This window comes from Theropithecus gelada, chromosome 5, assembly GCF_003255815.1.
Source record: "Theropithecus gelada isolate Dixy chromosome 5, Tgel_1.0, whole genome shotgun sequence".
NCBI lineage: Eukaryota > Metazoa > Chordata > Mammalia > Primates > Cercopithecidae > Theropithecus > Theropithecus gelada.
The window spans coordinates 70,713,467-70,726,768 of record NC_037672.1 but is presented as its reverse complement, the minus strand read 5'-3'; the positions used below and the strand labels follow the sequence as shown (position 1 = coordinate 70,726,768).

Genomic DNA, 13,302 nt, shown 5'->3' with positions numbered 1-13,302 from the left:
GTTCAAAAAAGAAAACTGGTAAAAGAATAATTCATGATCCAAGTTTGATGATGGCCCAAAATCAGGAGAAAGGGAGCTTTTTTTCCCCTTGCCCAAATTCTTTATTCATTTGAGTAGGGATATCTCTGCAAAAATGATTATTAGCTGTCAGTTTATCTTCAGTGACTTTTCAGATGGGCAATGCTGGACTTAACCACTGTTATATGAATGTTTGTTAAAGATAACTCCCCCAGCGTAATTCAAACTGTGCTGCCAAACTTGGGTATAAAGGAAAGCCATCACAAGATTCAATAAACACAAGCCAATAAAGGAAAGGGATATTGATGTTTTATTTCCAACTGGACACCACAAATGTACATCCACTTGTGTTTCTACTTGGCAGATTTACCTGAGCCATCTCTGAAGTACCTGATTTAAGGGCGTGGCCATTAAGCACCAACATGTGCACTTATACTGTGGGTTTGGGCAAAGACGACTCTCTCCCAGTGTACACTGACTTCTCTGTCTTTTCTCTACTGAATAGCTTTGGAAAATTCTATTTCAGACCAAGTTAATTTTTCTGTAAGAAAAAGACTCAAGGAATTTAATCATCTATGTAATCATATGTAGTTATGTCTATGTAGTTGTATATGATAACTTTAATAGTTGATCTAGAATTTTAAGAATTCTCCTTAAAAACCTCATTTTCCCCAAGTGTACACTAGCATTGGCTTCTTTTATGGGTGATAAGGCACTTGTTAGTTAGCAAGAAATTTATCATCATTTCAATAGTTGTACGTAGTTGGAATTTATGTAGTGTAAAGGTCATGTCTGTTTTCCACTGTACAACTGATATGTTATTAAGTTAGAGGTCTTATTTTTTTCTTAATTATATTTAATCATATGATTGGAAAGTTACAAAATTCAGTGATTCCCAGTGGGTCTTTTTTTTCTTCAACAAACGAGTGAAATGCCGTTTGCTTGGCAGTCACTGAAAATGTCTTACACTGCAAAGTATTTTATCATTATTCTTCTAAGACCTTGGAATAAATAAACTTCACCTAATAAACTCCTCCTCTAAGGTTAAAACCATTTTGTAATTGCAAGTATTTAAAAAGCCTGCTTCTGAAACAAATTTTTCTGTAACTTGTCAAGTACTGAAACAAAAAGAAAGTGGGAAACTTATTGCAAATATGTAGTTATTCTTAGTTATTATGAAGGGGAGATAGTGGCTTTTAGTATACTCTACAGCAAAAAGTCTGTTTTTATTTATTTATTTTTTAAACGTAATTACATGGTTCTAAAGCACCTTTGCAGATTCATTGGCACTTGGATAGGGTGAACTTTGGTACTTTTGCCTTACCCTTTTCTTTAATGGACTCTGATTTGAATTGAGTAGTTTTCAGTTTTTTTTTTTTTTTTTTCCTAAATCCAAATTTGTCCTTGATATGCGAGGAGGCTAGACAAAGCATGTGCCGTTTCTGGAATGAAACTGCCTGAAAATGATCTATTTAAATGGGAAAGCTAGTATCTTATGTCCAAAAGAATTTGTTGGAAGTATAATCAGTTCCTTAAACAATTAGAGCAATACATTTTAAAGGAATTTAATAGGCATTTTTCCAGAGTTCTCCTTATGCTGTAAGCTGTGCTGTAATATGACATCATCACAATGTTCAATATTTACTGAACTTAAAGTAAAATAGATGCTAAACTGAGCTATGAGATAATATTTATCCCTTATAAATATAGATTTTAAGGAACTGGCTAGTTTTGAGAATTTATATTTCCATTCCTTTATGGTTAAATCTTGACCTAAAGAGCTGGTGTAATCTAGAAGGGTGAGTAATACTATTTCATAAATCCACCCTATTTTGGATTTATGTTTTCCAAATGCACTTTTTAAATGTATTCAAAGTCATATTTAAGTCTAACCAAGTTGCCTACAACATAAACTATGGAGAGGAATAAATAAAAGATGGACCACAAAGAACAACAATGGTTTTGCTTCTTTTTCTTTTTAAATAAAATCTTATTAAACTTATGTTATTTGGACAATTGAAGATTGTCTTAGCCTATTCAGGCTGCTATAACAAAATACCATAGACTGGGTAGCTTACAGACAACAAAAATTTAATTCTTATAGTTCTGGAGGCTGGGAGGTCCAAGATCAAGACACTGTCAGATCCAGTGTCTGGTGAGAGCCTGCCTTCTCACACATGGCACTATATCATTGTGTCTTTACATGGTGGAAGGGGCTAGATAGCTGTCTGGGGACTCTTTTATGAAGACATTAATCCATCTAATCACCTCCCAAAGGGCCCATCTCCTTATACCATTCCCTTGGGGGATAGGATTTCAATATATGAATTTTGTGGGGACATAGACATTCAGACCATAGAGAGGATGATGGCAGAAAAGAACTACTATATATAAGTGAGGCTTAGTTTTTTTTAAGGAATAGATTTGGCAGTACAGGCTGTTGGCAGCTGATAGAAGTGGGGGCTCATTTAGGAAAGATAAGAGGGAAGTAAAGGCCTTGTAAAACACTCCCCTTTACAGGGCTTCTAGCTGCTCCATGTCATTCATCTTGGGCTTAAATTCTATGACCACATATTCTATCCCTCAGAAAATAAGCCTACTCTTAGGAATTCAAGAATAATCAAGGAGTCATTACACTCTTTATAGATGACATAATTCTAGATAACTCTGACTTGCTTTCATGTATGATGGTATCTTCCTTTTTCTAGAGTCTTATCTTGAGCAATAAATTATAGTATCATATATAAATATGATTCATATGCCAATTACCAGCAAACATGCTTAGAGATTCTGTGAGCAAGCATGAAAAGATGATATACCTGAAGTTAACCAATGTAACATTCTCCATCAAAAATGGATTAGTCTCAAAATAACTCTAATCACCTTATTACCTTTTACAGTTTTGGTTAAACCCATAGAATTATTTGAGTGTGATATAAAATTGTCATTTTTTTTTTCCTCCCAGTTCCTTTTATTTCTCTGGCTGTAACTTGAACCAAAGTGAATACTAATTTAATCACTCACACACACACACGCACGAATATTAGAGGGCTTTCATTCTGTTTTGGAATGTGTCACAGCTACTTTTGTAGAAATAAACCAAGTCCAGTCCTGAAGTTTCAGAGCTTCTTTGGTGGTATTGTTGACCTTTTAACTCATGAGGTAAGCAGTAAAAATCTCCCTTCCTGCATTTTTGGGGAGGATACAGGGAGAAGAAGGAGGGTCTTAGAATTGTGGGTAAGGTTGATACAAGGATTACCACTGACATGGGAGTTGCCTGGCTGTGAGAGCCTTCCTGAGAGGAGCATGAGGGGAGAAAGTTTTTGGATACGGCTAAAATACTTCTGAAACATATGGGTGCTGGGCTTGATTAAAATTCTAAATTTTCTTTGACATTGTGAGCTGATCACTTGATCTATTTTCACTCCTGGTTCTACTAATGTGTTTTTTTCCCCCTCCTCTGGGGGTGGTACGAGGTCTATAAATAATACCCTATGTAGAGCTGCTTCTGATCTCTGCCCTTTGTTCTCATCTTTAGTCAGTTAGGTGAGTGTTTAGCTTTTTCTAGGAAAACATTTTTCAATCATTAAACCTTTGGGTGAAGAATGTAGAAAAACAATTTTTATTCCATCTTTATCTCTTTCAATATCTCTCAGAAAGTTGAAAGTGAAAGAAGCCTTTTTGTTAGTATCATGATGAATAGCAAAACGATGATACTTTCCCATTTTCCTTTAACAGTGTAGGAAGTGTCTGTTTGTATAATATGTGGGATATAAAGTCTGTCAAATGTGTTTTGCTCTCATTTCCATTAAGGTTTTTATTGCTATATATTGCTAAATTATCAAAATGTCTAGGAGTCTTAGAAAGCAGAAGCTAGAAAAGAGGGTTGTTCCATCACTAAGGTTAATAGGAGATCTCGTATTATCAGAATAATCTGTTGTTCACCCAGCTTATGTATATTTAAACACACGTGGAACCAGACTTGAGGGTAAAGCTTTTAAAATCACAGTAAGAGGGCAATATGCATCAGCTGAGATATGTGTATTAAAGGAAGACACAACAAAACATGTCGGTCTTCCTTAAGCATCAATAAAACAAAATTTTACATTCGTCTTGCCGCTTCACACATCATGTTTCTTATGTCTGAGATAAATATTGGTTCATCACTGATATTTCACCTTATTTAAACTTGCCTCGTGAAGTCACAACAGAATGCTCATGGTGGTGGCTATTTTTATGCACTGTAGGCTGTACCCACATGGAGAATTTTGAAATGCAAATTTTTCTACCTTATTAAAAAATTTAGTTAAATAATTGGTCTTAAGGATCTCATGGTTACATATAGGCAGATAAAAAGCCAAGGATGCTTTGGCTTCTCTTGCTTTGCTTTTTTCCTCTCTAACTTCAAGGGAAGGAGCAGTCTAGTGCTTCTCTTTGGGTGTATTTATGAAGATTATGTAATTAATGATATAATAAGCTATTAATACTCCACAAAAGGAGACATTTTGGAAGTGCTGGAAGGGGTGAAGATGGAGGGGTTAAGACTGCTATTTCTAGAGGAAGTTAGAACACTTTTAATTGCTCTTCACTAATCTCATCTTCCTAGGTGGATCAAGTTTGAAGAAAAAGTGGAACAGGGTGGGGAAAGATGGAGCAAGCCCCATGTGGCTACGTTGTCCCTTCATAGTTTATTTGAGCTGAGGACATGTATGGAGAAAGGATCCATCATGCTTGATCGGGAGGCTTCTTCTCTCCCACAGTTGGTGGGTAAGTATGCTGTTTGAAGTTTGTATTATTTTTTTCGGCTTTACCTATCCACAAGTCTCCATCCAGGCAGATGACTAGTAGTGTAAGCAGAGTTAAATGTTTTATAACATTTATTCTCTCTTTTTGTATTATAACATTAGTATGATTTATTGCAAGAAAATCTGAAAAATATACAAATATTAAGAAAATAGTAAACTATCTTCTATGACATCTTCCCCTGGTCATTGTTGGCATTTTGAAATATTTCCTTCTAGCTTTGCTTCTGAATCCTTTCCTTGTGCTTTTCAGTTTTTTTCTTTTTTTTTTGAGACAGAGTCTCACTCTGTCACCCAGGCTGGAGTGCAGTGGCACAGTATCAGCTCACTGCAACCTCCTCCTCCTGGGTTCAAGCGATTCTCCTGCCTCAGCCTCCCGAGTAGCTGGGATTATAGGTGCCCGCCACTTGTACCTTACGTACTTCAGATGCATGAAAAGTGTGGGGCTTCTTTGCAAATCTAACTAACAAGCTCTCTGAAAAAGAACCAAGTGTATATACATCAGCCAGACATATGCCTCACTTGACAGCTAATCTTTTCTTCCAACACAAATGCTGCGGCATTCATATTATCTATAATATAAAGAAATGGATGTCATAGGTAAGCCTTTTGTCTACAGATATGCAAAGAAACGTTGCAGTAACTCTAATATTAGACAAGAATGTTACACTGGTCACCTTCTGCAGGTCTTTGATCCACATCTTCTTCCCCACAATCCCAGGGCAGGCACACTGCAGACCCTTTGGAAAAGTGCAGTCATCGCTACAGGTCCAGTGCTCACCTGGTTGTGGAATTTCCTAGGAATAAGAAGTGGAGCCCCCGCACTTCTTTTTAAGAAAAATGTGATCTTTGGCACACCTAGATCTGAAGGGTAATAACGGCAGTTTAGGCCAAGCCACTGATAGAATTTGAAAACAATGGCTTCAGTTTGGAATGCAGTGGTGTGTGCCCAAGGTGTTCAGCATGATGAGTTAGCATTCAATGCACAAAGTACTAACTACAAAGGAAGCCAAAGCTGCCCTATACCATGAGGTTCAGTGACTTTGATGGTGGTGATACAAATGGTACTTGGCACCAATGTGACCTAACTCAGTCACTTACCTGTAACATCCTGCTGGATCCATGCCCCACCTAGCCTTTCTCCACATGCAACTAAAGGGGCTTGACTTTTGCCTACAGTCAGCCCTAACTCAGGAACTAGACTATTTCTCTTCTTACAGATGATTTAAGTCCTGCTTTACAGATGATGAAACTGAGGTCCAGAGAAGCTTAGAGTGCAAGTCTAAGATCAAAAACTTCTAGAAATCTAGTGTCTGGACTTCCAGTCCAGTAAAACCAAGGATGGGTGAATAAAGAGACTCCATTTATAACATTAATCTTATGCCAATAAGTGAAAGTGAATGTAAATCTGTGCATATTAAATGAAAAATAACTAAAAAGGAAAAGTACGACTGGGCGTGGTGGGTCATGCCTGTAATCCCAGCACTTTGGGAGGCCAAGGTGGGTGGATCATTTGAGGTCAGGAGTTCAAGACCAGACTGGCCAACATGGTGAAATCCTCACCCCCGCCTCTACTAAAAATACAAGTGGAGAAGGGAGAGGACTTATGTGAAGATTCTGGATGGACAGAAATAATTATTTTATACATTTATTCAGCAGTGGTACACGAGTTTCTACAATGTGCCGAACACTGTTCTAGGCCTTGAAATTAGGGTTTGCAAATCTACCACTTTGTAAATGAGATAAGGTACATGTCAACATAGGTACAAATCTGCATATGTAGTTAGAAAATAATGGAGGAAACAGAGTTTTGTATAGCATTTTTCATACTTAACAAGGCAGGTGAAGCTGAAAATGGAAATCTGAGATATGAGAAGAGATCTTGGATTATGGTACCCAGGGAGAGTGGAACCCATCTACAAAGACAGAAGCAAACAGAAAGAATGATTTTCTGGGCCATCTGTTCTGTTGTCTTTTTTCATTTATTAAAAGCTGCAAGAGAGATTGTTATCCAGATAAGTATAATGATTGACAAAAATCAATCCAGTTTTTGAGTGAAAATTCTAATTTCTATATTCTCAGACTTTAAGAACTAACCTGGAGCAAAGATGTCAAAAATTACACAAGTTGAAAATAAGTCAAATGTGCATACATGTAGGGCAAACCGGAGAAGAAAATCATGACTTGGCAGTGTATAGGCAGTCTAGGAGGAGAATAAGGATCACCAGGAAGATTCCCTTATTAAAAAAAATGTATTTTATTTTATTTTATTTTATTTTATTTTATTTTTTTACCATAGATGATCATTACTGCCTAAAGTTTCCCCACGTAGGGATTCATGCCACTGTGCTCAGAGTTTGTCCTCTACTAAAATATACCTACTCTATGGGAAGATATCATATACTAATTCCCATGAGATACAGAGTGATGTTGAAGAAGGAATGCTGGATTTAATGTTGAGGGGTTTTAATTAAAGTCTAGCCCTGTTAGCATGTATGACTATGGGCAAGGCCAGTTACTGAACTCTTTTGGAGTCTTCATTTCCTCATCTATAAAAAGAAGATGAAGGTGGACCTTTCAGGGTTGTTATGAGCATTAAATAAGATCATTAGATGTGTTTGCTGTCTACTTACATGTCTATCCCGTTATAAATAGTTTATCCAGATATTTCTGCATGTCACGTAGCAGAGTGTAGAGAAGTGAGTCAGATGGAGAGACACTCAGTGCCTTCATGAACAGGAGACAAAATTCTAAATGGTGTGGTAGACAGAGCTGGAAACAGTTGAACAGCACCTCTGCTGTGCTTGGAACTGATCAGCAAGCGTGATGAAAGTTAAAAGTTGAATTACACACTTGGATGTTTCTGTAAAACTGTCTTTGGGATCTTCATCACCAGGAAGAGCCATCTTGAGCTTCTGGTCTTCAGCAACTAACTGACCCTTTTCATGTTGTAGAAGAGAGAGTACCACATTATACTGGGACGTCTTTAGCCAATGGCCAGAGAGAGAAGGTTTTGGTATTTACTACGTGTAGGAGAGGTTAACCAAGCATTTTGTGGTTTCCCTTCAATTTTTCATTACTTTTTATTATCAGCTGTGAACTTTTTCTATAACCTCCATGCATTTACTTTAAAAATTGTCATTACGTGTTAAAATTTGACACTACTAGATCACTTTGAGTTATCATCACTCACTAATACGTTTTCTCTGCAGTCCATGGGGCAAGCAGTCAGAGAGCCAGTGCTGTCATCCTGGAGCTGATACTACAGAAAAACAGTTCAGGGGCAAATAACACATCACAAGTAAAACAAAGAGGAGGAAAAGGGCCAGATTTCCAGAAATGGGGAGAAGAGCATGTTTGAAAGAGTGTCACTAGCTAAAAAAATCTTAATCCTTTGAAATAATCAAAACCCTACAGAGGATAAAACATGGAGGAAACGGAGCCCTTATTTCATCTAAATGACAGATGATGGCACAGTAACTTAAGAAGTTATAGTCATTATTTGGTTATTTAAAAAATCCTTTTATAGCAGTGGGTGAGGTGCAGTTGTTTTGTCCCAACTCATGCCAATACTTCTGAGTTGAGAATTATACACAGCTAATTCTTAAGATGCATCTTCCCCTACACCCCAATGTTATATCAACAAATGAGAAGAAAAAGAAATAATAGCAAGCATGAGTATATCAAACAAACTATAGCTGCTTTTCATCTTCCTTTGCAGTCCACCTGCTACCCCTCACCAGCCTGCCTCTGAGAGGCGTCTCACCCTGCAGGCTCAAAGACAGTGCCACACCATGTGAGGGCCCTGCACCACGGTGTACGACTGTTTAAGCAGGTGTTACTTCTCACACTTACATTAAAAATTCAGCCTATTTTTGATTCTTCTCAGGACCTCTACTTGATTTTTTCGTGAAGAACGCCTTCTGAATGTTAATAGAAAAATTTATCTTTAAAGTGTTATAAAGGATAAAACATCGTTTTCACAGATTATTTTAATAGCTTTATTGTTAGTGTCCTCATTGTAATTCTACATTTAAAGAGTGTCATTCACATATGAAGCCGAGTCTATGGGAATTTTCCTCCCCTCTTAAGTTAAAAAAATTATAAGCCATTTCAGGTATTTTACCATGATGGGAAGTGAATTGGGAAAATGTAGCTCTATTTTTGGAGTCTCATTTTTATATTTAAAGGCATTCCTGAGCTGTGCGTGTTGGCAGATGTATCGGTCCTATTGTTTCTTACTTTTTATACTTTTTACATTTTCAAAATGATATTAACTTTTTTCTAGTCACAAAACTAATGCATGTTCATTTTAAAATAACCTGGAAAACTGTTACACGTAAAATTAAAAATAGTCACTAATCTAATCTCTCAGAGCTGTCCTCTCAGCATTTTTTTCTGTATAACTCTGTTTGCACATATATAATTGATTTTACAAAATGGGATCATACTACATCATTTTAGTCTTTTTTTAAAACATAACATAATATGAACCCTTTAATGTCATTAAATAGAAATAAAAGCATTACTATAATGGCTGCAAAATATTCAATAAAGTATTCTTGGGCGTTTAGATTGCCTTCAAGTTTTAATTATAAAGAAAAGAAGTGAACATCGTTATTATATTGTTGTGAAATTATTTCTTTAGTATACATTTCTAATGGCAGAATATTCAAAAGGTGTAAACATAGTACAGAGCTTTTGTACTGCATAGTCAATACTGCAACATTGTCATCAGAAATGGAATTGCCCGTTGAATACCTTTCACGGCATGGGGATTGATTCAACTTTTTAATTTTTATCCCTTTGACAAAAAACCTCATAATTGGTCATATTTGTATGTTTATTTAAATTATCTTAATCTTGAAGTTGAATATTTATTTATGTATTTTTGGCCCTTTGTATTTCTTTTAAGAATGTTTATGATCTTTGTCCATTCTTCTGTCACATGGCCATCATTCTTTTGGTTTGCAAAAGCTCTGCATATATCAATTCCTTTTTTTCTCTAGAGCTTAGTTTTTAAATACAGAAAAGTATTGTATGACATGGAAAAAGATCTAAACTTAGAGTCAGAAAACCTGGTTTTATATAGGAGTTTTGCCTCTAATCAGTCCATGTCTGTGGGCAAGTCACTATGGCCCTGTGTTCTCATCTGCATAGCAAGAGGTTGAACTTGATGCTCCATGAAGTTCCTATCAGCTCTGCTATCATCTAGAGTTGGCGCATTCTCTCCCAATTGGTAGCGTCTGTGGGATTTTGAACACTGAAGGCTTAATTTCAGTGTAGCTGTGAAATGTTACTGCCCCCACTTTCCTTTGAATGATTTTGTAGTTTATGCTTAAAGAGATCCCTATAATGTTGGCCGTTTTAATGGAAACTTAATGAAGGGCATAAAGTCACACAGATGTTTTAACCTGTTCTGACTGGTGATTTCCAGGCATTAGTAACGGAGGACCGGCTGTGCATACATAAAGATTGGTTTGAGATTTCAAGGGAGGGCGAGAATAGAGGGAGGCCCTGCCAGGAAGGGTAGATAAGAAACGCTTTAGTCTACAACCCTGAAATTAGAGTAGGAGTTTGATAACATTCATAGGAGATATGGTGGGGCAGTTTGTTTGTTTTTCTGGTTCTTCTGTAAAATGGACTTTCCACTTTAAAAGGACTTAAAGGAAAAGTAGAGGGGTTGTGTTTTGTAGGCACCTGATTATTTACTGTGGAAGAGAGGTTTAATTGTAATTACAGGATCAATTCTGATAGTTTTACTGAGTGGGGTTTGTGTAGTTTAAAATACTCAGAGCTAAAAGCCACTCTCAAACCAAAACATTTCTATGGGAAAAACTCTTCCTGCCTTGCCCAGATTCCTTACCAAGTGGTCCCATGTTATGTAACATTTATGGCACCTCTGTGAGGCATGTGATGAAAATCCTGGATTCAGCCTCTGCTTAGCTTGCAAATAGTTGATTGTACACTGTGTGAATTGCCAGTTTCTAGCTATAGGTTGTGAGGCCAATTCTGTGAGTGCTTAGAAGATGGACTTTTGAGAAGTTCAGTCATGCCCAAGCAAAACCTCTTGAACATCTGTAACTTCTCTTTACAAAGAAGTGGGAATCCTTGGGAGATGCTGTTATCCTACCAGTACCCATCAATTTTCTTGCCAGCCTTTTAGAAAAGAATAGTTATTGTTCATTTCTCTACATTTATATACTAAAGTTTGCCCAAGAGGAAAATATGAATGTGTGCTAGATGCATCCGTGTGCCAGAAAGGGAGCCGTGGGATCCATTACTCTCATTCTGTGCAGAGGACAAAAGTTCTACTTGCATACATCGAGACAGACTCCTACCAATGCACATCTTGCACAGATTCTGTAATGTTTTGTCCTCAGCACCATTCTGGCTGGAGATAAATGTTGGCCTGTCGTGAAGATGTAGAGTAGAATGCACCAGGCTTCATTTATGTCATACTGCTGACATGCTGGCTTGTGAGAAAGAGGGTTTCTTATTTTCAATTGGAATAGGAACTTACCTTCCAGCAGAATGACCTATGAGCAATTTCTATGAAACACACTCATCTTTCTGGTTAAAATCATATGAAAAACAGAGTAATAGAAACTTTACATTTTTTTGGTAGTAAGACTAAGATATTAAAATTTCATTAAAAATTTCAGTCAATTTATACTTTAAAATACCCAATGGAAGTATATTGGAAAGTCTTTAGTTGGATCTGAACAATAAGAATAAGTCTCCTTTCTTAGAAAAGACTACAACATAATTTTGTAGTTTAATCTTTCTTTTATTGGATTAACTGGTGTTCAAATGATCTGATATTGAGTGTTGTTTTCCTTTACTGTATTCCATTATTAAGTACATATAACATTACAGAAGAATTTGGGAAAATATATTTTAAAAATCAGCAGTCATTACTTTAAATTTTCTATGCTCTTTTCAAGTTTTTGAATATCATTTCTATTTCTGATATACCTTTGCTATGAGTACATGAACTTTTTGACTCTTCCCCTTTTAATTGAAAAATATAAATTACTGACTACTTATGTTACAGAATAATCTGACTTCTGTGAATACACCATAACTGGGATTGAAAAAACATAAAATGAATACTTTAATATTTGTATCTCTGTCATCAATGCCAGTATCTGTGTACCCTGTATCTTTATCTTTTATATAAAATGGGAAATTAGAAATTTGGAAAACAATATCCTGATGTGAAATTTGAGGATGACATCCATAAAGTTAGAGTAAAAAAATAACTTTGTGGTCTTGTGACTGAGTTTTGTTTTTTGCTTTTGTTTTGCTTTGTTTTTGTATCAGAGATGATCGTTGACCATCAGATTGAGACAGGCCTATTGAAACCTGAACTTAAGGATAAGGTGACCTATACTTTGCTCCGGAAGCACCGGCATCAAACCAAGAAATCCAACCTTCGGTCCCTGGCTGACATTGGGAAGACAGTCTCCAGTGCAAGTAGGATGTTTACCAACCCTGATAATGGTAATGCAGAGGCCAGCTGGCTGCTGCTTTCTCTTACTTGTCTCACTTACCTTTACACCATCTCCTGTCATCTTTGTTTTAACCCTTCTCCATATTTCTTCTTTTCTTGCGTTCATATGCCATAGTCATTTCATGGTGATATTTTTAATCCAGTTGGGCAAGTTTGCAGTCTTGCTGGAAAGATTGCCGCAGTTGTTGTAGGCTGCTAATGCTATAGTGACTTGCTTACTCCATATACATCTATTCTGATTGATGGAGGTAGTTCAGTAGTAACTCTGTGATGAAACAATAGAATATTATAGGTGAGTCAGCAAATTTGTAGATTATTGAGTACCTCTGTCAATATGTTTTCAACATGGTGGTTTGCCAGAATTAGGAGGAGAATAGTAAGATATGATAAATGCCTTGAAATTTCCTATCACAAAGTGTTTGCTTGTATGTGAAATGGTGTCCAGTCTATATAAATGATGACTTTATCAGAGTAAGACTCAATATTATTTTTTACCTCTAATGAAACTAATCTGCTTTTTGATATATGATAATGATAGGTCCAAGAATAATTATTCAAGATGGGATATTAACCCCATTATTTCACAATAAGCAAGACACTGTATCTTATCTGTAGTTTATTGATTTACCAGAGTTTCCTGTAGAATGTCTATCTTTTGTATCATTGCCTTTGTTTCACATAAATTTCTTGATTGGGAGCAATCTGAGAAGGGAGAAGTCAGTTTTCATGAGGTATGGAACATGAAGGTATGGTGGAAAGAAGCACTAAGCATTGGGCTGATAGGGTTAGGTCTATCCTCCCATCCCACCCCCAATCTTCCTTAGTATTAAGAGAGATGAGGCCGGGCACGGTGGCTCACGCCTGTAATCCCAGCCCTTTGGGAGGCCAAGATGGGCGGATCACGAGGTGAGGAGATGGAGACCATCCTGGCTAACACAGCGAAACCCCATCTCTACTAAAAAATTA

General features: G+C 36.6%; 1 protein-coding gene across 5 annotated transcripts in view; it reads left to right on the top strand.

Annotated features, from left to right (window-relative positions):
• Positions 1-13,302, top strand: part of SLC4A4 (solute carrier family 4 member 4) — a 385,984-nt gene that overhangs the window by 161,936 nt on the left and 210,746 nt on the right. For all 5 annotated transcript variants that reach the window (XM_025386057.1, XM_025386053.1, XM_025386055.1 and 2 more), the window contains 2 exons: positions 4,625-4,785; positions 12,147-12,326. In XM_025386057.1, the coding sequence (XP_025241842.1) occupies positions 4,625-4,785; positions 12,147-12,326 (341 nt within the window). The remainder of the gene's footprint in view (positions 1-4,624; positions 4,786-12,146; positions 12,327-13,302) is intronic.